This window comes from Gossypium raimondii, chromosome 5, assembly GCF_025698545.1.
Source record: "Gossypium raimondii isolate GPD5lz chromosome 5, ASM2569854v1, whole genome shotgun sequence".
Taxonomy (NCBI): domain Eukaryota; kingdom Viridiplantae; phylum Streptophyta; class Magnoliopsida; order Malvales; family Malvaceae; genus Gossypium; species Gossypium raimondii.
In genome coordinates, this window is record NC_068569.1 from 56509864 (window position 1) to 56533879 (window position 24016).

At 29.2% G+C, this 24016-nt stretch overlaps 3 protein-coding genes across 3 annotated transcripts; all 3 read left to right on the forward strand.

Moving 5' to 3' along the window:
- The first annotated feature begins 2151 nt into the window (after nt 1-2151).
- LOC128032004 (uncharacterized) lies at nt 2152-2808 on the forward strand. Its single transcript, XM_052630539.1, has one exon. The coding sequence runs from the start codon at nt 2152-2154 to the stop codon at nt 2806-2808; it is 657 nt and encodes a 218-aa protein (XP_052486499.1).
- A 7968-nt stretch (nt 2809-10776) lies between these two features.
- Nucleotides 10777-11262, forward strand: LOC128041173 (uncharacterized). The gene has a single exon (XM_052630540.1). It carries the CDS (start codon nt 10777-10779, stop codon nt 11260-11262), a length of 486 nt encoding a protein of 161 aa, XP_052486500.1.
- A 6641-nt stretch (nt 11263-17903) lies between these two features.
- On the forward strand, nt 17904-18614 carry LOC105768553 (uncharacterized). Its single transcript, XM_012588515.2, has one exon. It carries the CDS (start codon nt 17904-17906, stop codon nt 18612-18614), a length of 711 nt encoding a protein of 236 aa, XP_012443969.1.
- Nucleotides 18615-24016: the final 5402 nt, after the last annotated feature.

Consider the following 24016-nt stretch of genomic DNA (forward strand, 5'->3'; position numbering starts at 1 on the left):
ATTTAGTAAAATTTGACTCAAACGACTCACGAACTTTATCGAACTTTTAATTTTTTATATTATTAAATTATGTTATTACCCATCATATATATTATTAACCCTAAGCTTAATTCAGTATAAAACTAATAAACGAGCTCAAACTAGAGTAGCTTATATAATATCTTATGGTTCCTATATGATATCAAGTCTTTTAGTTCCATCTATAATTGTTTTGCTTTAATGACATTAATTTGGTATTCCATTTATATTAACAAAATGTTAAAATTTTGTTGTTAGTCTTTATACTTTTATAAAATTTGAGATTTAGTCCATATACTTTAAATGTAAATAATTTAAGTATCTTACTTTTCAATTTAAAATCCTTGTCCAATCACTAAAACCGTTACTAGTTTTCGTCAAAATTTATTAACTTGGTATTATACGAGGGTAGCCTAATTAGTATGCCAAATTGACATTTTTTTTGAAAAATACAAACGATATTAATATCTAAATTGAGATTTTTAAATTGAAAGTACAATGACGGAAGACATTGTAACACCCCTTATATGGTTCGACCACCGACATGGAATAGCAATATCACTTAACAAGATTATTTAATACAATTTCAGACTTTTACCAAGCTTTGAACACATGTTTGAAATTATTTTGAACCATTCCCAAGGTGTTTGAATTTACCCACAACATAAAATGGGGTTCGGAGAACCTAGAATGACAAAAAATACAAGTTTTGAAGGTGTAATGGCTTAAGTCTCGAGACTTAGGCAACAAATCTCAATACTGGGCCTATAGGTCTTGAGACTTGGACTTCCTACTACAATTTTTTACTATTGACTTGCTAGTCTCGTTACTAAAAAAGTTTAATCTCAAGACTTAATGTTGGGATCTCAAAATTAATTCAAAAACACTTCGAGTCATCCCAAACATCATCATATGATACCAATAAATCTAAAATAATTTCAAAACCATTTTAAAGCTCATTCTAACTTAATTTCGAGTTATACTCATGTTCAAATGTCAAATAAAATATTCACATAATTTCAAATGATAGATGGTAACTCAAATAAATGTAATTATAAACAGTTATACTAGCCTAAACCTTTACGTATATGTCATTACACCATCATAACTAATACATAAAATTAATTACTTTACAACCTTCCGACCTCATACACTAATACGATCCTCCCTATATACGATCTCAAGCTCTTTGAAAAAGTTTTTACCTATGGGTTCAAATAACTAACACGTTAAGCTCAAATAGTTCCATAAGTACACTCAAGCTTCCTACCTTATCTCATATATATATATATATATATATATATATATTATTAAGCCTGAGTTTAATTATTGAGCTTAATTGAGCTCAAACTCGAGCAGCTCAATTATATCTCGACCCAAGATCAAACTTAAAAATAAATATTTGATCAAGTTCAAACCAAGTATCGAGCTTCAAATTTCAAGTCGAACTTAACAGTATTTAGACTCGGATTAGCTCAATTCTAAAGCAAAATAACAGTGGCTTAAAAGAGAGAAATATTCATTTGTAACCCAAATTAAATGAGTTGATGATAACCAATTAGAACTAACGTATTGATACGGGCGGATGATAGAGAAAGGACACTCCTAGCCAAGGCCTCTATGTATTTTTATCAAACACCCGTTTGATACAAGTTCAAGTTATGTTATCCTATTCCAATTCTTATGAGTTAATTCTTCATTTCACTTATATGAAGCGGTGATTAAAATTTTTATCAAACACCCGTTTGATATAAATTCAAGTTATGTTATCCTATTCCAATATTTATTAAGAAAAGTTTTTAATATATATTTATAAAGAAGTCCTAGTTGAAAGATGGTAATAGTTAAGGACTTAGACATTAGATATAAAGAGAATTTTTTTATTATAAAAAGTCCTAATTTAATTATTATAAAAGAAGTTGTATTTGGAAATTTAAACCCAAACTTGGTAGTTACAATGTTAAATAAAATTTTTTAAAAATCAAATAAAAACTCAAATCAATTTGATTCCTCTATAAAAAGGGCATACCCCTTTAGTTTCTTAGCCTTACAAATTACCAAACATAGACAGCCCATTGCATCTTCCAATTTCAAGTCTCCAACACCAAAAAGGAGAGTTTGAAGGGAAAAAAAATGGATCAAACAGGAAACCAGAAGCAGAAGCAATCACTGAGTCAGTTCATAGAAACTCAGTTCCATATAAATCTGACTCAGTTGCTTCTTTCAGTTTCTATTTTTTCCTTGTTTTTTTCTCACTCATATTGCCTTTCCTTGTTTCATTCCTTTAGCTTCACTTTCCATAACACACTTGCTTTCAAGTTTATTAGCCATAACATTGATAAAAACTTCATATTCCTTCTTTGCAATGGCATCCTTGTTTTCCTTGCAAAATTTTCTGGACTCATTAGTTCTTCATCACAGCATAGTAATCTTAGTGATGATCACTATAATCATCAGTCTTTCAAAAGCTATACATACATCCCTCAAACACCATTGTTGGAGTTGGAGAAGGAAGAAAATGCTGGTTTTGTTGAAGAAGAGGCAAAAGGGTCCTCAATTGATGAACCTTTTGTTGAAGACAACGAAGAAAGTGAAGCCTATGAACCAGAAGAAGAAGAAGAAGAAGATATTGAAGAAAGTGAAAACTATGAACCAGAAGAAGAAGAATTAATGGAAGGAAACAATGTGTTAAGTACTGAAGAGATGAACAAAAGATTTGATGAATTTATCAGAAAAATGAAGGAAGGATTAAGGATCGAAGCTCAACAACAATTAGTCATGCAGGTTTAATCATCACCAAAGAATCAAAATCTCCATATTGTTCATATAGTTTCCATGTTTGTATAATATATATATTTTTCTGTTCTTCTCCTTTTCACTATAATTTTGTACATAAATGGTAGTAGTTTTAGTAGTCTGAAGCATTAACCAGACCTGTTGATGGGATGGGATGATTGGGGAATCAAATTTGAATTAGAATTAATCACATTAAATTTTCGTACTAAGGTCGAAATTAGCAGGTCTAGTTATAGTTATAGCTCATTTGCAATAAAAATCCTTGTTGTTTTAAAGGATAAATGTCGTAGTTTCACCTTATGTAAATCATGTGTTTGATAATACAATATTAGCTCCTTTACTTTTTGCTTTTAACTCATGTTGGACTCTTATTTTATTTTGAAATATTTCGTATTTAATATATATCTGAACATGATTATAAGTAGGGGTGGATGATTATATCAGAACAATTTTTTAGGGGCGGATGAAAGTTTTATTTTTTATAGTCTATATCTTTATCATTTTTAAAGGATTAAATCGATTTTTTATAATTTTAGGGGGGGCTAAAGTATAATTTTACCTTTACTAATTTAAATTTTAAAAATAATTAAGGGCCTAAATAGTAGTTTTACATTTTAGGGGGGTTGGGCCCCTGCCATCCCCTAGATTCGCCACTGATTATAATAATATATTTTTTCAAAAGAAAATGCACACATACTTATATTTAAAAGATAAAATAATTTATTCGACCCTTCAATTTTACAAAAAATAATAATAATAATAACACTCCATTTAATTTCTTATTTATTTTAGCTATTAAACTTGCATTATTCACCAAATCACTTCAAAATAAATAGAAAAATTAACATTCGTTAACTTTGCTGACATGACATTCACATGGAATGGCACGATGCAACATCAACAATTAATTATTTTTTAATTTAAAAATTCAATAAAATTATTTAAAAGTATAAATTTATAAAAAAAATTATTTTTTTAAAATTAATTAATGACTAACGTAGCATCCATGTGGATTGCCATGTGGATGCCACATCAACAAAGTTAACATACATTAATTTTTTTCATCTATTTTAGCGTAATTTGACAAACAATACAAACCCAAAAGCCAAAAAGGATAAAAAAATTAATAAAAATTTAAAATGATTTATTATAAAGTTGATAGATCAAATAAATCATTATACGTATTTAAAACTCAAATCTAAATCCGAGTAACTCTATCATTATAGGTAATTTTTTTGAACGATCTCATTATAAGTTTTGATCATATCTATTTTTTTAACACAATGCTACCCATAGCCCATACCCCTCCTTAACCCATAAATAAAAAGAAAATGCGCTTCAGCTAGCTCCAACCCACGTCCTCTTGCATTGACAATAATACTTATACTAATCGAACTAAGACTTCAACCACCATTTTTTTTCAAAGTAATTTAGTTGCCAGTAACTTTCAAATTTAAAGAGAAAAAGAAAATTCATGGTGGCATTTCAATTTCATGGACTTATTTAGGATCTAATCAACCAATTAGAACTAATTTATTGATACAGGTGGATGATAGAGAAAATAAAATAGTAAATGGGAAACTCCTATGCCTCTATGTATCTTATGGTTCCTATCTTATATCAGGTCTGTTCAATTTCACTTTAATTTTTTTAATCACATTAATTTAGTATCCTACTAGGTTGCATCTGTATCAATTGTACACTTGATTATATTTTTATGATTTTTTAATTTTATTATGGAATTATAACATAATAATATATGTTTAATTTTAAAATTTATTTTAAAGGAAAATACTATTTTTAAGGAAAAATATTTAAAAAAACCGATACAATAAATTTTTTGAACAATCTCAATTATGTTCATATTTGCTCTTTTAACATAATACTTAAAACTACTCATAGCCCATTCTCAATCCATAGCCCCTAACCTTTCAAAAAATGTCTAATTGTTGTATTTTTAACGAAAATATTAACTAAAACATTAAATTTTTAAGCATGGCAGTTCGCATGACAATTCATGTGTACCTCATGCTTTTTTTTAATATTTTATATTTTTAAATTATTTATTGACGTGGTATATAGACAAATAGTGTCATGTTAGCATGGAGCATACATGGACTATCACGCAGGTTGTCGCGCCAACATCACTAAAAATATAATGTTTTAGTTAGCATTTAACTTAAAAAAGTGATTTGACTGTTTTCAAAAGATTAATAATCAAATTTAGCTAAAAAAAAGAATAACAGCTAAATTGACAAAAGATGTAAATGTTGAAGGTTAAATTTATTATTATAAAGGACTTAATTTTTTAATTTTTTAAAATAGAAATTAGATTTTAAATTTTTTTCTAAGCCTAAAGACTAATAGTATATTTAAACATAAAAAAAAAGTGTGATTAAATCCAAAAGTTTTAAAAGATGAGATGAAATTGAATGTGGTGCAAATACTAAAATTTGAACATGATGGCAATTAGGACTAGTTTTGATAATCCAAAGCCCTTACTCTAGCTGTAGTGTTACTTTCATTCAATCCAAGGGGTTATTAAGTTAATTGATTGATTTGTTGATAAGATTGACTATGATGCTTTTTCAACACTTTGGGGTGTCTTTTTGCAAATAGACAAATTATAGTTTGGTAGAGGCCAAAATTAGTGATTTATTTTACTACACATCACCACAGCAATAAAGGAAAATTAACCTAACAACTAATCCCCTTTTGACAGCTTCCAAGATATTTTGAATTGCATTTACACATAAATGTCACCATGAAGTTTCATCTATGTTATGAGAAGAAAATCAACACTAATATTACTTCAAAAAAATTGGAAGGTAAAAGTATCATGGCGGTCTTAATTTTAAGGGTCAAATTGCATTTTGCTCTCTTTACTAAAAAAAAAGGCAAATTAGTCTATGCAACTTAGATCAAAGAGCAAATCAGTCTTTCTATTAAAAATTTCATCCATTTCTACTATTAAAAATCAGTCCATGTACATTAGAATGAGATACATGTGGCACGTTAAGTTTAACTGTTTGGTTATTCTGTCAATCACGTCAGTTTTTAACAATAAAAATTGATAAAAATTTTAATAAAAATGACCAATTTGCTTTTTGATCTAATGTATAGGGAATAATTTGTCCATTTTTTAGGAATAATTATGTGTGTAATTAGCTAATCTTAATATATATATATATTCTTAGAAAATCTAATCTTGGACATGTATGGTAATTTTTTTTAGTAAAGAATCCTTAATTAAAATGGAATTGAGAAAATTTACTTTTGCAAAATGTATCACAATACCAATTGTAAACCTTGTTTAGAGAAAGAAGTACATAAATAAACTCTATTAATTAAAACCCAAATTGATTCAACCTAATTTAATAATAAAACGTTAACAACTCGAATCTAAAGCGCTTGAATTTAAAGTTGATTTAAATCCAATAGAATTAAAATCTTATATGACTTAAATCCAAATAAATAATCAAAATGATTCAAACCTAAAATGATCCAAACTAAAAAAAAATTAAATCATAAAATCGACATAATCCAAAATTAAAATAACCTAAATTGAATTACAACAAAACTAAAAAGTACCTAAACCCTCGTCTAAAACCAACTTCACTAAATTGACATATTTACTCTATAATATAATCAATTGGGGACCCTCGAAAAGCAATGGCTTATGTGAGACCCAATTTTTGCCCGGCCCATTAACAAATAACCCAATTACAAATAAAATAAAATACCCCTGCCCAATTACTAAATCAACCCAAACCTAGACCCAAAATCTAAACCCACTAAAACTAAACCCTAATGGCCCAAATGGCCCAAAGTACAAATCGAAAATGAACCCTAGCCTCGCCTTGTAGCACCACCGCCTTTTTGACTTCCACGCCGTCATCATTTCCTCTCTGTTGTTAATCGCCTCTAGCAACCACCAACTCTGCCACCTAATCCATCAGCATCAAATCACTCTGCAAACAAGGGGAAAACACGCAAAGTAGCAAAATAATAGAGAAAATAGAAATGGATCGGCTATAAAAGCCAAACACCATGTCTATTTTTTTTTACAATGGATGAACAACACCAGTGAATAATAAGGAGATAAAAACAAAAGAAAAAGGTTGATTTCAATTTATTTTCTTCTCTGTTCTTGCGTTTTTTATTTACTTTCTTCTATTTTATTTATTTTTTTGTTTATTTTGTTTATTTTCTCTGACTCTTTTAACGAAACAAAAATAAGAAAAGGAATTACATGCTTGGCGGAAAGGAGAAGACGAGCGGTTTCCCCTCGTTCTTCAGGCTTCGGACTTTTTTTTTAGGTTTGGCCCTAGATTTGTGCCTAAGACACGCTTGGCTTCGAAAAGAGGATCAAAAGATCCGATTTTGAGTCGCCAACCACCGCATCTTGGCGGTGCTAGGGCGGAGGCATGCCGGAGGCCTAGATCGGCCGATGATCGGCGCCAGGGCCTGAGAGAATACAAGAGAGAGAGTTCTCTCTCAGTTTTTTTTTTTAAATGATGAATCTGATTTTTTTAGTTTTTTTTTAGTTTTTTCTAATATTTATACTAAAAGTAAAGCGGCACTGTTTTGAGATCCCTTGACCACAAGCAATGACCCATTAAGGGAAGGATCCGCGTTACGCCTTAGGGGATATTTGCGCCATAGGTCCTCTCTCCTTTGTGGCGTATACAATACAGTTTTTTTTATTTTTACAATTTTGGCATCGAATGTTATTTCTGTTTCAGTTTGGTCCCTAGACCATGCGCTTTGACTTCGTTGGAACGGCGTCGTTTAATCGACATGGGTTATTTCCCTATTCAGTCCTCCCTCTTTCAGCGCGCGTCACAATTTAATCCTTTTTTCGTTTTTTATTTCGATTTCACCCAATACTTTCGTTTATTTTGATTTAGTCCATATTTTAGCAACTTTATTATTATTATTATTATTATTATTATTATTATTATTATTATTATTATTATTATTATTATTATTATTATTATTATTATTATCATTACTACTACTATATAATTGCTTTATTATATATACCCTTATGTATATATTTAATATTTACGTGCACATATACTTTTTTATTATATATTTTATAAAAGATATACATGTATGTATTTACATTTGCATTTTAAACTTTTGTACATACGTACTTACATATATCCTCATTTATTTGCGTAAATATATATTTATATATCCTTTATACTACTAAAATATATATTTTGTATATATATTCTTTATATTTTATGATTCCTATATATGTACCTATATATTATGATAGTTATATACGTATATATGTATATGCTTACTTATATATATATATATATATATTATATGATAATTTTAAAATACGTACATACATACATTTTCATATTTCCATAATTTTATGTATATACACACATGGATATCTTTTATATTTTTATAGTTTTATATATTTTCTTTGTTTGTTTTCATTATTTATTTATTTCATTTCCATTATTATTTTGAATGAATGTTTAACTTTATTCGTTTATATACTTGGTTATTTTAGTATGTTATAGATTTGACTTTTATTTATTTTATATTGTTGCTATTGCTCGTATCATTTTTGGTATTTATCATAGTTTTGCCATGCATAACAACGTAATTTGCTTTCACATTTTACTACGACTTTGTGTTTTTATTTCACTTGATATAACTAAATTTGTTTTAAAAAATGGCACTTCGTGTTTAGATTCGAGAAGATCGTACCCTAACTCACTGGGTTTCGATTTTCACAATAAATCTAAATACACGAATATTTTCAAACTTAAGTTTTTAAATGATCTCGGGAATTAAGAAAAGATTATGTCCTAACTTACTGGGCATGATCCATTTCCTAAACCCGAGATAATAAAATATTTTTTAAATAAATAAATTTTGGCATTCATTCGCGTATCCGAAATTCGAGGCATTGTGTCCTAACTTACTGGATATGATTCTCTTTCTTGAATAACGTGAAACATGCCCCTTTTCCTAAAAATTTCTAATGCTTTAATACAATGATCGTATTTTTAAATTTCTTTAAAGTTTTCAGTTTTTCGACACTAAGAGCTTAAGTAATCAACTAGGTACCAATTTGGGGCGTATCGAGGGTGCTAATCCTTCCTCGTGCGTAACCGACTCCCGAACCCATTTTTTTCTGAATTTCGTGGACCAAACTTGTTGTTTTAATAAAATCAAGCCGTTTATTAAAAACAACCACTTTTCGAGGTGATCCAATCACACCTCATAAAAAAGGATTGGTGGTGATTCCTGTTTCATTTTTCAAAACCCAAGTCGACCCCGTTTTCATCCAAAAAATAGTGTCAACAGCTTACATACTAAAACTTTCATGAAACAGAAAAGGGGTAATATAATTTTTGGTCTGATAATGAGGTTTATTTAGTATTTGTATTTCTTTCTCTATTTTAACACTTGAATTTGACAACTAAATTCATTTTGGTCCCTAAATTTAAAAAAATTATAGCGCAACACTTTAATTTTGTGCCACATCATCACTTGAAAACTAAAAAAAATTATATAAATTTTTAGGTGATGACGTGGTACAATCATAGAGTGTAACATACAACAATCTAATAATCGAACTAGTTGGTTAAACCGATCAAACCATTGGTGCTCGATTCGATCAATTTGATCAATTCAACTGCTAGACAAACAATGATTAAATAAATAATTAAAAATTCATAAAAAATAATTTTTATTAAACATGGTCCATTATCAGTTTTCAATTTTGTCAGTTTTGAGTTGTTTTCGATTCAATTGGTTCAACCCTTTTGTTTGGACCAATATATCAATCGGTTCTCGATCCAGTCATTTTCGATCCACCGATCCGGTCATGTTCCAAGAACACTAGTTACTTAATCAAATATTGATAGAATTCAAGTTCAAGGATCAAAATGGATCTAGTTATCAAATTCAAGTGCCAAAGTAAACAAAAAAAAAGTACAAGCATCAAAGTGAACTTAATTGCCAAGTTCAAGAAGATATTAAGGTATAACCAAGTAAACCATCAAGTGATTGGTTCAATGATTTCAAACCTTGGAGACAACATTGTTGAAAGGAGCAAGTACAAACCCCAACTCAATCTGTAAAATGAGAAGTAAAAATAAAACTGTATAACAAGTAAATATGAAGAAACTCAACCCTCTGTTCTCCATTGTCAGCCATGGCTACCAATTCGATCCGAAGTTGAAGATATTCTCATTTTGCATCACTTTCGGAGGAGACCTTTGGGGTGGTACTGAGGAGAGAAGAATATGAAAGCTTTTCTAAAAGCTACTTTCGTAGTTGCGTAACAAAAAAAATCATAATTGAACCACTACTATTGTAATTAAAAAATATTTTATATTGAGATTAAACCACAACTTGCTAATTACATGTTAAACAATATCTTTCTTCAAAACAACATCAATGAATATTTCAATCTAACTTGCTAATTACATGTTGATGGGCTCAAAACGTCTCGGGAGGAAAGGATACGTCGACAGAAGTGACAGCAAAGCGGCGGTTGATTTGATTCATGGGACCGATAGGGTTGTACTACCAAGACTGGGTTTGGAAATTTGCAATTGGATAGGGAGGGACTGACAAGTTAAGGTTCAATATGTGCCATGAACAACAAATATGGCAGCAAATGCTATAACCAGAAAGGTTAGGAGTAATGCAAAGGGATTTCACTTCTTCATTCACCCCCTTCAATGGTTCAAGATGTAATGATACGAGATAAATGTTAAACAACCCAACTTTTAACTTTCTTAGTTGAGCCTTATAGTTAAACTTCCATTTCTATCCATCTATCTATCTATATATATATATATATATTTCAATCAAAGTCCCTTGTGTTGTTAGCCTTAAAAATTACCAAACCTACAAATCTCGTTGCATTCTTCCAATTTCAAGATTCCAACACCAAAAAGGAAAGGTTGAAGAAATAAAATGGATCAAACAGAAAAGCAGAAGCAGAAGCAATCACTGAGTCAGTTCCATAGAAAACTGACTCGGTTGCTTCTTTCAGTTTCTATTTTTTCCTTGTTTTTTTCTCATTCTTTGTTCCATTCCTTAAACTCCACTTTCCATGACACACTTGCTTTCAAGTTTCTTAGCCATAACATAGAAAAAAACTTCATATTCCTTCTTTGCAATGGCCTCCTTGTTTTCCTTGCAAAATTTTCTGGACTCATCAGTTCTTCATCAAAGCATAATAATGATCATCAGTCTTTCAAGAGCTATGAATATGTTACTCAAACTGAGTCAACTAGTTTGGATCCCAAAACACCATTGTTAGAGAAGGAAGAAAATGCTGGTCTTGATGAAGAAGAGTTAAAACGGGCATCAGTTGATGAACCTTTTGTTGAAGAGATGAACAAAAGGTTTGATGAATTTATCAGAAAGGTGAAAGAAGAATTAAGCACGGAAGCTTGACAACAGTTAGTCATTGTTTATAATTTGTCAAATCATTTCGGGTTTTGGGCAATGAATTTTTTAGGTTGGGTAATGAAGGCATCGAAGAATGGCACAGTAGTAAATCAGGGTTGACGATGTTTGGGGCCTTGGAACCTTGATAAAGTTACACGGAGTAAACACAATCTAACCAACAAGGTCCAGAAGAGCCAGTGGGTGGACAATGTATATTGGCTCACCCATACACGACGCTGATGGACACAGTGAAAAAGCTGAGGATGACGATGTTTTTGGTATCGTTAATGGAGATCACACTGATGAAGAAGCTGGCAAAGATGATTCAATGGCGTCTGATGCTTCTTCAGGATGAAAGGGTCGATGAAAGGGTCAAAATTTGATCCCATGATTAAAAAAAAACATAGTTTATCCATACCACTAAGGATATAAATGAGACACTTATGCTTATAAGCTATTCAAGTTTGATTCGAAAAAATTCAAATTCAATTTGGTAATTATAGAGCTAAGCTCGAGTGATCGATCGTGTCAAATTCAAATTTAGTAATATTTGATTCAAACGACTCACGAACTTTATCGAACTTTTAATTTTTTTATATTATTAAATTATGTTATTACCCTTCACATATATTATTAACCCTAAGCTTAATTGAGTACAAAATTGATAAACGAGCTCAAACTCGAATACCTTATATGATATCTTATGGTTCCTATATGATATCAAGTCTTTTAGTTCCATCTATAATTGTTTTGCTTTATGACATTAATTTGGTATTCCATTTTATTAACAAAATGTTAAAATTTTGTTGTTAGTCTTTATACTTTTCTAAAATTTGATATTTAGTCCATATACTTTAACTGCAAATAATTTAAGTATCTTACTTTTTCAATTTAAAAATCCTCGTCCAATCACTAAAACCGTTACTAGTTTTCGTCAAATTTATCAACTTGATATTATACAAGGGTAGTCTAATTAGCATGCCAAATTGACATTTTTTCGAAAAATATAAATAATGTTAATATCTGAATTGAGATTTTTAAATTGGAAGTACAATGACGGAACCCCTTATATAATTCGACCACCGACATAGATGAGCAATATCACTTAACAAGATTATTTAATACAATTTCAGACTTTTACTAAGCTTTGAACACATGTTTGAAATTATTTTGAACTATTCCCAAGGTCTTTGAATTTACCCACAGAATAAAATGGGGTTCCAAGGACCTAGAATGACTAAAAATACAAGGTGTAGTGGCTTAAGTCTCGAGACTCAGGCAACAAATCCTAATACTGGGCCTATAGGTCTTGAGAGTTGGACTTCCTACTTCAAATTTTACTATTGACTAACCAGTCTTGTTACTAGAAGGGTTTAATCTCAAGACTTAATGTTGGGGACCTCAAAATTGGTTCAAAAACACTTTGAATCATCCCCAAACATCATCATATGATACCTGTAAATCTCAAATAATTTCAAAACCATTTTAAAGCTCATTCTAGCTTAATTTCAAGTTATACTCATGTTCAAATGTCAAATAAAATATTCACATAATTTCAAATGACACATGGTAACTCAAATAAATGTAATTATAAACAGTTATACTAGCCTAAACCTTTATGTACATGTCATTACACCATCATAACTAATACATAAAATTAATTACTTTACAACCTTCCGACCTCATACACTAATGCGATCCTCCCTATATACGATCTCAAGCTCTTTGGAAAAGTTTTTACCTATGGGTTCAAATAACTAACACGTTAAGCTCAAAGAGTTCCATAAGTACACTCAAGCTTCCTACCTTACCTTATCTCATATATATATATATTATTAAGCCTGAGTTTAATTATTGAGCTTAATTGAGCTCAAACTCGAGTAGCTCAATTATATCTCGACCCAAGATCAAACTTAAAAATAAATATTCGATCAAGTTCAAACCAAGTATCGAGCTTCAAATTTCAAGTCGAACTTAACAGTATTTAGACTCGGATTAGCTCAATTCTAAAGCAAAATAACAGTGGCTTAAAAGAGAGAAATATTCATTTGTAACCGAAATTAAATGAGTTGATGATAACCAATTAGAACTAACGTATTGATATGGGCGGATGATAGAGAAAGGACACTCCTAGCCAAGGCCCCTATCTTATGGTTCCTATATGATATCAGGTCTTTTTAGTTCCATCTATAATTGCCTTGTTTTAATGACATTAATTTGGTATTCCATTTATTTTAACAAATGGTTAAATTTTGTCGTTAATCTCTATACTTCTATGAACTTTGAGATTTAGTCCATATGCTTTAAAAGTTCTAGTCCAATCACTAAAACCGTTAGTACTTTTCGTCAAAATTTGTCAACTCGATATTATATAAAGGCAGTCTAATCAACATGTCAAATTGGTATTTTTCTAAAAATACTAACAATGTTAATGATTGGATGACTTTTAAGTATAATAACTAAATCTTAAAAAAAAAATCGAATATACTACTTATTAGTTAGTTCTTCATTTTACTTATATGAAGCGGTGATTAAAATTTTATCAAACACCCGTTTGATACAAGTTCAAATTATGTTATCCTATCCCAATATTTATTAAGAAAAGTTTTTAATATATATTTACAGAGAAGTCCTAGATGAAAGATGGTAATAGTTAATGACATAGACATTAGATATAAAGAGAAAATTTTTTATAAAAATCCTAATTTAATTATTATAAAAGAAGTTGTATTTGGAAATTTAAACACAAACTTGGTAATTACAATGTTAAATAAAATTTTAAAAATCAAATAAAAACTCAAATCAATTTGATTCCTCTATAAAAAGGGCATACCCTTTAGTTTCTTAGCCTTACAAATTACCAAACATAGACATCCCATTGCATCTTCCAATTTAAATTTAAAGAGAAAAGGAAAATTCATGGTGGCATTTCAATTTCATTTTAGGATCTAATCAACCAATTAGAACTAATTTATTGATACAGGTGGATGATAGAGAAAATAAAACATTAAATGGGAAACTCCTATGCCTCTATGTATCTTATGGTTCCTATCTTATATCAGGTCTGTTCAATTTCACTTTCAATTGTTTTAATCACATTAATTTAGTATCCTATTAGGTTGCATTTGTATCAATTGTACACTTGATTACATTTTTATGATTTTTTTAAATTTTTATAACAAATAATTGATAATTTTATTATGAGATTATAACATATTTAATTTTTTTAAAAAATTTAAAGGAAAATACTATTTTTAAGGAAAAATATTAAAAACCGATACAATATTTGTTTTGAATAATCTCAATTATGTTCATATTTGCTATTTTTAACATAATGGCTAAAACTACTCATAGTTCATTCCCAATCCATAGCCCCTAAAACTACCATCAACCTTTCAAAAAAAAGTCAAATTGTTGTATTTTTAACGAAAATATTGAATAAAACATTAAGTTTTTAAGCATGGCAGTTCGCATGACAATTCATATGTACTTCATGTTTTTTTAATATTTTATAATTTTTAAATTATTTGTTGACGTGGTACATAGACAAATAGTGTCATGTATATGTTAGCATGGAGCATACATGGACTACCATGTAGGTTTTCGCGCCAACATCACTAAAAATATAATGTTTTAGTTTTAGTTAGCATTTTTGTTAAAAAAGTGATTTGGCTCTTCTCAAAAGATCAATGATCAAATTTAGCTAAAAAAAAAAGAATTACAGCTAAATCGACAAAAGATGTAAATGTTGAAGGCAAAATTTATCATTATAAAGGACTTAAATTTTTTAATTTTTTAAATTAGAAATTAGATTTTAATTTATTTTCAAAGCCTAAAGACTAATAGAATATTTAAACATAAAAAGAAAAAGTGTGATTAAATCCAAAAGTTTTAAAAGATGAGATGAAATTGAATGTGGTGCAAATACTAATCTTTGAACAAAAGGTTTGATGAATTTATCAGAAAGGTGAAAGAGGAATTAAGCACGGAAGCTTGACAACAGTTAGTCATTGTTTATAATTTGTCAAATCATTTCGGGTTTTGGGTAATGAATTTTTTAGGTTGGGTAATGAAGGCATCGAAGAATGGCACAGTAGTAAATCAGGGTTGACGATGCTCGGGGCCTTGGAACCTTGATAAAGTTACACAGAGGAAACACAATCTAACCAACAAGGTCCAGAAGCGCCAGTGGGTGGACAATGTATATTGGTTCACCCATACACTACGCTGATGGACACAGTGAAAAAGCTGAGGATGATGATGTTTTTGGTATCGTTAATGGACACGGTTAAATTCAAATTTAGTAATATTTCACTCAAACGACTCACGAACTTTATCGAACTTTTAATGTTTTTATATTATTAAATTATGTTATTACCCTTCACATATATATTAACCCTAAGCTTAATTGAGTATAAAATTTATGAACGAGCTCAAACTCGAATAGCTTATATGATATCTTATGGTTCCTATATGATATCAAGTCTTTTAGTTCCATCTATTGTTTTGCTTTAATGACATTAATTTGGTATTCCATTTATATTAACAAAATGTTAAAATTTTGTTGTTAGTCTTTATACTTTTCTAAAATTTGAGATTTAGTCTATATACTTTAAATGCAAATAATTTAAGTATCTTACTTTTTCAATTTAAAAATCCTCGTCCAATCACTAAAACCGTTACTAGTTTTCGTCAAAATTTATCAACTTGGTATTATACGAGGGTAGCCTAATTAGCATGCCAAATTGACATTTTTTTTTCAAAAAATACAAATGATGTTAATATTTGAATTGAGATTTTTAAATTGGAAGTACAATGACGGAAGGCATTGGAACACCCCTTATATGGTTCGACGACCGACACGGATAAGCAATATCACTTAACAAGATTATTTAATACAATTTCAGACTTTTACCAAACTTTGAACACATGTTTGAAATTATTTTGAACCATTCCCAAGGTGTTTGAATTTAACCACAACATAAAATGGGGTTCCGAGGACCTAGAATGACCAAAAATACAAGTTTTGAAGGTGTAATGGCTTAAGTCTCGAGACTTAGGCAACAAATCTCAATACTGGGCCTATAGGTCTTGAGACTTGGACTTCCTACTACAAATTTTTACCATTTGACTTGCTAGTCTTGTTACTAAAAGAGTTTAATCTCAAGACTTAATGTTGGGATCTCAAAATTAGTTCAAAAACACTTCGAGTCATCTCAAACATCATCATATGATACCAATAAATCTCAAATAATTTCAAAACCATTTTAAAGCTCATTCTAGCTTAATTTCGAGTTATACTCATGTTCAAATGTCAAATAAAGTATTCACATAATTTCTAATGACACATGGTAACTCAAATAAATGTAATTAGAAACGTTATGCTAGCCTAATCTCAAGCTCTATGGAAAAGTTGTTAAGCTCAAAGAGTTTCATAAGTGCACTCAAACTTCCTACCTTACCTTATCACATATATATATTATTAACCCTAAGTTTAATTATTGAGCTTAATTGAGCTCAAACTCGAGTAACTCAATTATATCTCGACCCAAGATTAAACTTAAAAATAGATATTCGATCAAGTTCAAACCAAGTATCGAGCTTCAAATTTCAAGTCAAACTTAACAATATTTAGACTCGGATTAGCTCAATTCTAAAGCAAAATAACAGTGGCTTAAAAGAGAGAAATATTCATTTGTAACCCAAATTAAATGAGTTGATGATAACCAATTAGAACTAACGTATTGATACGGGCGGATGATAGAGAAAGGACACTCCTAGCCAAGGCCACTATGTATCTTATGGTTCCTATATGAAATCAGGTCTTTTTAGTTCCATCTATAATTGTCTTGTTTTAATGACATTAATTTGGTATTCCATTAATTATATTAACAAATGGTTAAATTTTGTCGTTAATCTCTATACTTCAATGAAATTTGAGATTTAGTCCATATGCTTTAAAAGTTCTAGTTCAATCACCAAAACCGTTAGTATTTTTCGTCAAAACTTGTCAACTCGACATTATATAAAGGCAGTCTAATCAACATGTCAAATTGATATTTTCTAAAAATACTAACAATGTTAATGATTGGATGACTTTTTAAGTATAAGAACTAAATCTTTAAAAAAATTGCATATACTACTTATGAGTTAGTTCTTCATTTTACTTATATGAAGCGGTGATTAAAATTTTTATCACTTATGAGTTAGTTCTTCATTTTACTTATATGAAGCGGTGATTAAAATTTTTATCAAACACCCGTTGATACAAGTTCAAGTTATGTTATCCTATCCCAATATTTATTAAGAAAAGTTTTTTAATATATATTTACAAAGAAGTCCTAGTTGAAAGATGGTAATAGTTAAGGACTTAGACATTAGATATAAAGAGAAATTTTTTTAAAAAATCCTAATTTAATTCTTATAAAAGAAGTTGTATTTGGAAATTTAAACCCAAACTTGGTAGTTACAATGTTAAATAAAATTTTAAAAAAATCAAATAAAAACTCAAATCAATTTGATTCATCTATAAAAAGGGCATACCCCTTTAGTTTCTTAGCCTTACAAATTACCAAACATAGACATCCCATTGCATCTTCCAATTTCAAGTCTCCAACACCAAAAAGGAGAGTTTGAAGGGGAAAAAAATGGATCAAACAGGAAACCAGAAGCAGAAGCAATCACTGATGAGTCAGTTCATAGAAACTCAGTTCCATAGAAATCTGACTCAGTTGCTTCTTTCAGTTTCTATTTTTTCCTTGTTTTTTTCTCACTCATATTGCCTTTCCTTGTTCCATTCCTTTAGCTTCACTTTCCATAACACACTTGCTTTCAAGTTTATTAGCCATAACATAGATAAAAACTTCATATTCCTTCTTTGCAATGGCCTCCTTGTTTTCCTTGCAAAATTTTCCGGACTCATTAGTTCTTCATCACAGCAGAGTAATCTTAGTGATGATCACTATAATCATCAGTCTTTCAAAAGCTATACATACATCCCTCAAACTGAGTCGACCCGCTTGGACACCTCAACACCATTGTTGGAGTTGGAGAAGGAAGAAAACGCTGGTTTTGTTGAAGGAGAGGAAAAAGGGTCCTCAATTGATGAACCTTTTGTTGAAGACAATGAAGAAAGTGAAACCTATGAACCAGAAGAAGAAGAAGAAGAAGAAGAAGAAGAAGAAGCAGATATTGAAGAAAGTGAAACCTATGAACCAGAAGAAGAAGAAGAAGAAGAATTAATGGAAGGAAACAATGTGTTAAGTACTGAAGAGATGAACAAAAGATTTGATGAATTTATCAGAAAAATGAAGGAAGGATTAAGGATCGAAGCTCAACAACAATTAGTCATGGTTTAATCATCATCAAAGAATCAAAATCTCCATATTGTTCATATAGTTTCCATGTTTTTATAATATATATATTTCTGTTCTTCTCCTTTTCACTATAATTTTGTACATAAATGGTTGTAGTTTTAGTAGTCTGAAGCAGTAACCAGACCTGTTGATGGGATGGGATGATTCGGGTTGATTCTGGGTCGAGTCGGTCTAAAATTTTTATGTTTGGGTTAGTTTTCAGAGGTCATTTAGGTTCGATATTTAAATTCAAGTTTTTTATTTAAGTTTAGTATTCGGGTTCAAGTTCAAATTATTTTTATTTAGTTCTTTCCCGAGTTTAGTAAACGGATTCAAACGGTTGACTTTTATGATAAAACTGTGTTGAATCAAATTTGAATTAGAATTAATCACATTAAATTTTTGTACTAAGGTCGAAATTAGCAAGTCTAGTTATAGCTCATTTGCAATAAAAATCCTTGTTGTTTTAAAGGATTAATGTAGTAGTTTCACCTCATGTAAATCATGTGTTTGATAATACAATATTAGCCCCTTTAGTTTTTGCTTTTAACTCATGTTGGACTCTTATTTTATTTTGAAATATTTCGTATTTAATATATATCCGAATATGATTATAAGCAGGGGTGAAGTCAGAACAATTTTCTAGGGGCGGATGAAATTTTTATTTTTTATAGTCTATATCTTTATAATTTTTAAAGGATTAAATCGATTTTTTATAATTTTAGAGGGCTAAAGTATAATTTTACTTTTACTAATTTAAAATTTTTAAAAAAATTAAGGTCCTAAATAGAAATTTTACATTTTAGAAGGGGCGGGCCCCTGCCATCCCCCTAGATTCGTCACTGATTATAATAATATATTTTTTCAAAAGAAAATACACACATACTTATATTTAAAAGATAAAATAATTTATTCGACCCTTCAATTTTACAAAAAATAATAATAACACTCCATTTAATTTCTTATTTATTTTAGCTATTAAACTTTCATTATTCACCAAATCACTTCAAAATAAATAGAAAAATTAACATTTGTTAACTTTGCTGACATGACATTCACATGGAATGGCACGATGCCACATCAACAATTAATTATTTTTTAATTTAAAAATTCAATAAAATTATTTAAAAGTATAAATTTATAAAAAAGTCTTTTTTATTTTTTTAAAACTAATTAATGACTAACGTAGCATCCATGTGGATTGCCATGTGGATGCCACATCAACAAAGTTAACATACATTAATTTTTTTCATCTATTTTAGCGTAATTTGACAAACAATACAAACCCAAAAGCTAAAAGGGATAAAAAATTTTAAATGAAAATTTAAAATGATTTGTTATAAAGTTGATAGATCAAATAAATCATTATACGTATTTAAAACTCAAATCTAAAACCAAGTGACACTATCATTATAGGTAATTTTTTTGAACGATCTAATTATAAGTTTTAATCATATCTATTTTTTTAACACAATGCTACCCATAGCCCATAGCTTATAGCCCCTCATTAACCCATAAATAAGAAGAAAATGCGCTTCAGCTAACTCCAACCCACGTCCTCTTGCATTGACAACAATACTGATACTAATCGAACTAAGACTTCAACCACAATTTTTTTCAAAGTTGCCAATAACTTGCAAATTTAAAGATAAAAGGAAAATTCATGGTGGCATTTCAATTTCATGAACTTATTTAGGATCTAATCAACCAGTTAGAACTAATTTATTGATACAGGTGGATGATAGAGAAAATATAATATTAAATGGGAAACTCCTATGCCTCTATGTACCTTATGGTTCCTATCTTATATCAGGTCTTTTCAATTTCACTTTCAATTGTTTTAATCACATTAATTTAGTATCCCATTAGGTTGCATCTCTATCCATTGTACACTTGATTATATTTTTATGATTTTTTTAATTTTTATAACAAATAATTGATAATTTTATTATGAAATTATAACATAATAATATATATGTTTAATTTTAAAATTTATTTTTAAAGGAAAATACTATTTTTCAAGGAAAAAGTATAAAAAAAAACCGATGCAATAATTTTTTTTTGAACAATCTCAGTTGTGTTCATATTTACTCTTTTTAACATAATGCCTAAAACTACTCATCCATAGCCCCTAAAACTACCATCAACCTTTCAAAAAAAAAGTCAAATTGTTGTATTTTTAACGAAAATATTGACTAAAACATTAAATTTTTAAGCATGGTAGTTCGCATGACAATTCATGTGTACTTCATGCCTTTTTTAAATATTTTATAATTTTAAATTATTTGTTGACGTGGTATCTAGACAAATAGTGTCATATTAGCATGGAGCATACATGGACTACCACGCAGGTTGTCGCGCCAACATCGCTAAAAATATAATGTTTTAGTTAGCATTTCCGTTTAAAAAGGGATTTGACTCTTTTCAAAATATTAATGATCAAATTTAGTTAAAAGAAAAGAATAACAGTTAAATTGACAAAAGATGTAAATGTTGAAGGCTAAATTTATCATTATAAAGGACTTAAATTTTTTTAATTTTTTAAATTAGAAATTAGATTTTAATTTTTTTTCAAAGCCTAAAGACTAATAGTATATTTAAACATAAAAAAACAAAGTGTGATTAAATCCAAAAGTTTTAAAAGATGAGATGAAATTGAATGTGGTGCAAATACTAAAATTTGAACATGATGGCAATTAGGACTAGTCCAAGGGGTTATTAAGTTAATTGATTGATTTGTTGATATTGTGTTCTGCTTTTGTAAGATTGACTATGATGCTTTTTCAACACTTTGGGGTGTCTTTTTGTAAATAGACAAATTATAGTTTGGTAGAGGCAAAAATTAGTGATTTATTTTACTACACATCACCACAGCAATAAAGGAAAATTAATCTAACAACTAATCCCCTTTTGACAGCTTCCAAGATATTTTGAATTGCATTTACACATAAATGTCAACGTGAAGTTTCATCTATGTTATGAGAAGAAAATCAACACTAATATTACTTCAAAAAAAATTGGAAAGTAAAAGTATCATGGCGGTCTTAATTTTAAGGGTCAAATTACATTTTGCTCTATTTACTAAAAAAATGGGCAAATTAGTCTATGTAACTTAGATCAAAGAGCAAACCAGTCTTTCTATTAAAAATTCCATCCGTTTCTACTATTAAAAATCAGTCCATGTACATTAGAATGAGATACATGTGGCACGTTAAGTTTAACTGTTTGGTTATTCTATCAATCACATCAGTTTTTAACAATAGAAATAGATAAAAATTTTAATAGAAATGACCAATTTACTTTTTGATCTAATGTATAGGGAATAATTTGTCCATTTTTTAGAGAAAGGATTAGAAGGACAGTGGGTAGTTGGTTATAGGCGAAATATAGGTGTGAGTTCAATCTTAGACGCTAAGCTTCAAGCGATTGTTGATGGTCTAAAAAAGACTTGGAATAAAAGGGTGCGGCGGCTGCTGATCAAGTGTGATTGCAAAACAGGGGTGGATTTTGATATTTAGGCCAAAGAGGGTGGGGTTACCGAAACTAAGCCAAGAAATTCGGAATTGGATGGAGAGGAATTGAAAGGTAGAAATAAGACAGGTTCCAAGAATGGCAAATATGGTTGTTGATGCGATGACTAAATGGGTTCGATGCTGCATGAGTGGATTTCATGTTTTTGACAACCCGCCTCAAGTGGTTCTAGATGTTATGGCGTGAGACAAAGGGTAAATAAGCTGAAGTAGGCGATCTGGTTGAGCATTAAGTCTCAACTTCCTATATTGTAACCAAAAAAAATCAAGAGGTAAAAGTATCATGAATGTCACTACCATAGGGGTTAGATTGCATTTTGTCATTTTTACTAAAAAAAAGACAAATTAGTACATGTAAGTTAGATCAAAGAGCAAATCGGTTTTTCTATTAAAACCAATCCATGTACATCAAAATGAAGTACACATGGCACATTAAATGTAATTGTTTAGTTATTTTGTCAATCACGCTAATTTTTAACAATAGAAATTGATTAAATTTTTAATAGAAATGACAAATTTGCTCTTTGATCTAATGTACAAAGATTAATTTACCCACCTTTTAATAAAAAGAGAAAATATAATCTAACTCTTAATATAATAATCATCATGATACTTTTACCAAAACTGTGATAATATTAGTTGTTATGTGTCCCTAACATATATCAATGTCTTCCTAGCTTTGCACTAAAGCAACTTGGAACAAAATAACTGGCTTAAATATAAGCATTTATTGCAATCAATTGACTTAACCCTAAGGCAATCTTGGATACCGATACTTCATAACTTAAAAATTATGTCAAAATAATAAATTAGCCCTTAACATTTATTTATTTTTTAATTTAGTCACATTTCTTTTTTTTAAAAACTAAACTTGATCATTAATCTTTTACAAAGAGTCAATTCGTTTTTTCTTAAGGGAAATGCTGATTAAACTTAATGATGTTGGCGTGACAACTCACATGTACTTCATGCTAACGTAGCTCTATTTGTCTTATATAACATGTCAACAAATAATTTAAAAATTATAAAAATATTAAAGTCATGCGAGGTTGTCGTATTTAAAAGTTTAACATTTAAATCAATGTTTCCATTAAAAAAACAACAATTCAACCTTTGCTGAAAAATTAATGGTTAAATTTAACTCTTTTAAAAAGTGAAAAACTAAATTTAATTAAAAAAGACTAAATTGATAAAAATATAAACATTAAAAATTTAATTTATAATTATACCAAAATTTAAAAAGCTTAAGACACTTGTAAGCACCTATTCCTATTGATATATTCATCTTTTCAGTTCTTGATTGTCATGATTTTGAAAGCTACAAATAATGCCATCTGGCAAATCTATTGTGCCCAAAAATAGGGTTACATTTGTTCCAATTATTTGCTTTTTTTCACAGTTGCAACCATGATTAAATTTTAAAATTTAAATTTAACTGTTAATATTGTTTATTAAATTTGCTGGTGTTAATATTGTTTATTAAATTTGTTGGTGTGATATTTTGAAATAAAATAAATATTCACTTGATAGCAATGTAACTAAAAGAATGACATTATAATGAACTTGAATTTAATAAAATAATTTTAACACTGCTAACAGATTAAACTTAAATTTTGAAATTAAAAAAAGACTAAATTTCTAAAATAAAATTTAACCTCACAAAAAGCACAAAGACTTATGACATATTTTAACTTAATCTAAACCCGCAAAAGAGATTTAAAAAATTGAGTATTTCACACAGAAAATAGATTGAAATTTGAAAAGTGACCAAAAGAATCCATGGTTCCTTTACACCTTTGTGGTTACAAATTCAAGAGCTTTCATTTTCAAATCACATAAAACCATTGAGTAAATTGGATCAACAAGAATTTGATT

Coding starts and splice junctions, on each gene's coding strand:
- LOC128032004 (XM_052630539.1), top strand. CDS start 2,152: ATGGATCAAACAGGAAACCAGAAGCAGAAGCAATCACTGAGTCAGTTC.
- LOC128041173 (XM_052630540.1), top strand. CDS start 10,777: ATGGATCAAACAGAAAAGCAGAAGCAGAAGCAATCACTGAGTCAGTTC.
- LOC105768553 (XM_012588515.2), top strand. CDS start 17,904: ATGGATCAAACAGGAAACCAGAAGCAGAAGCAATCACTGATGAGTCAG.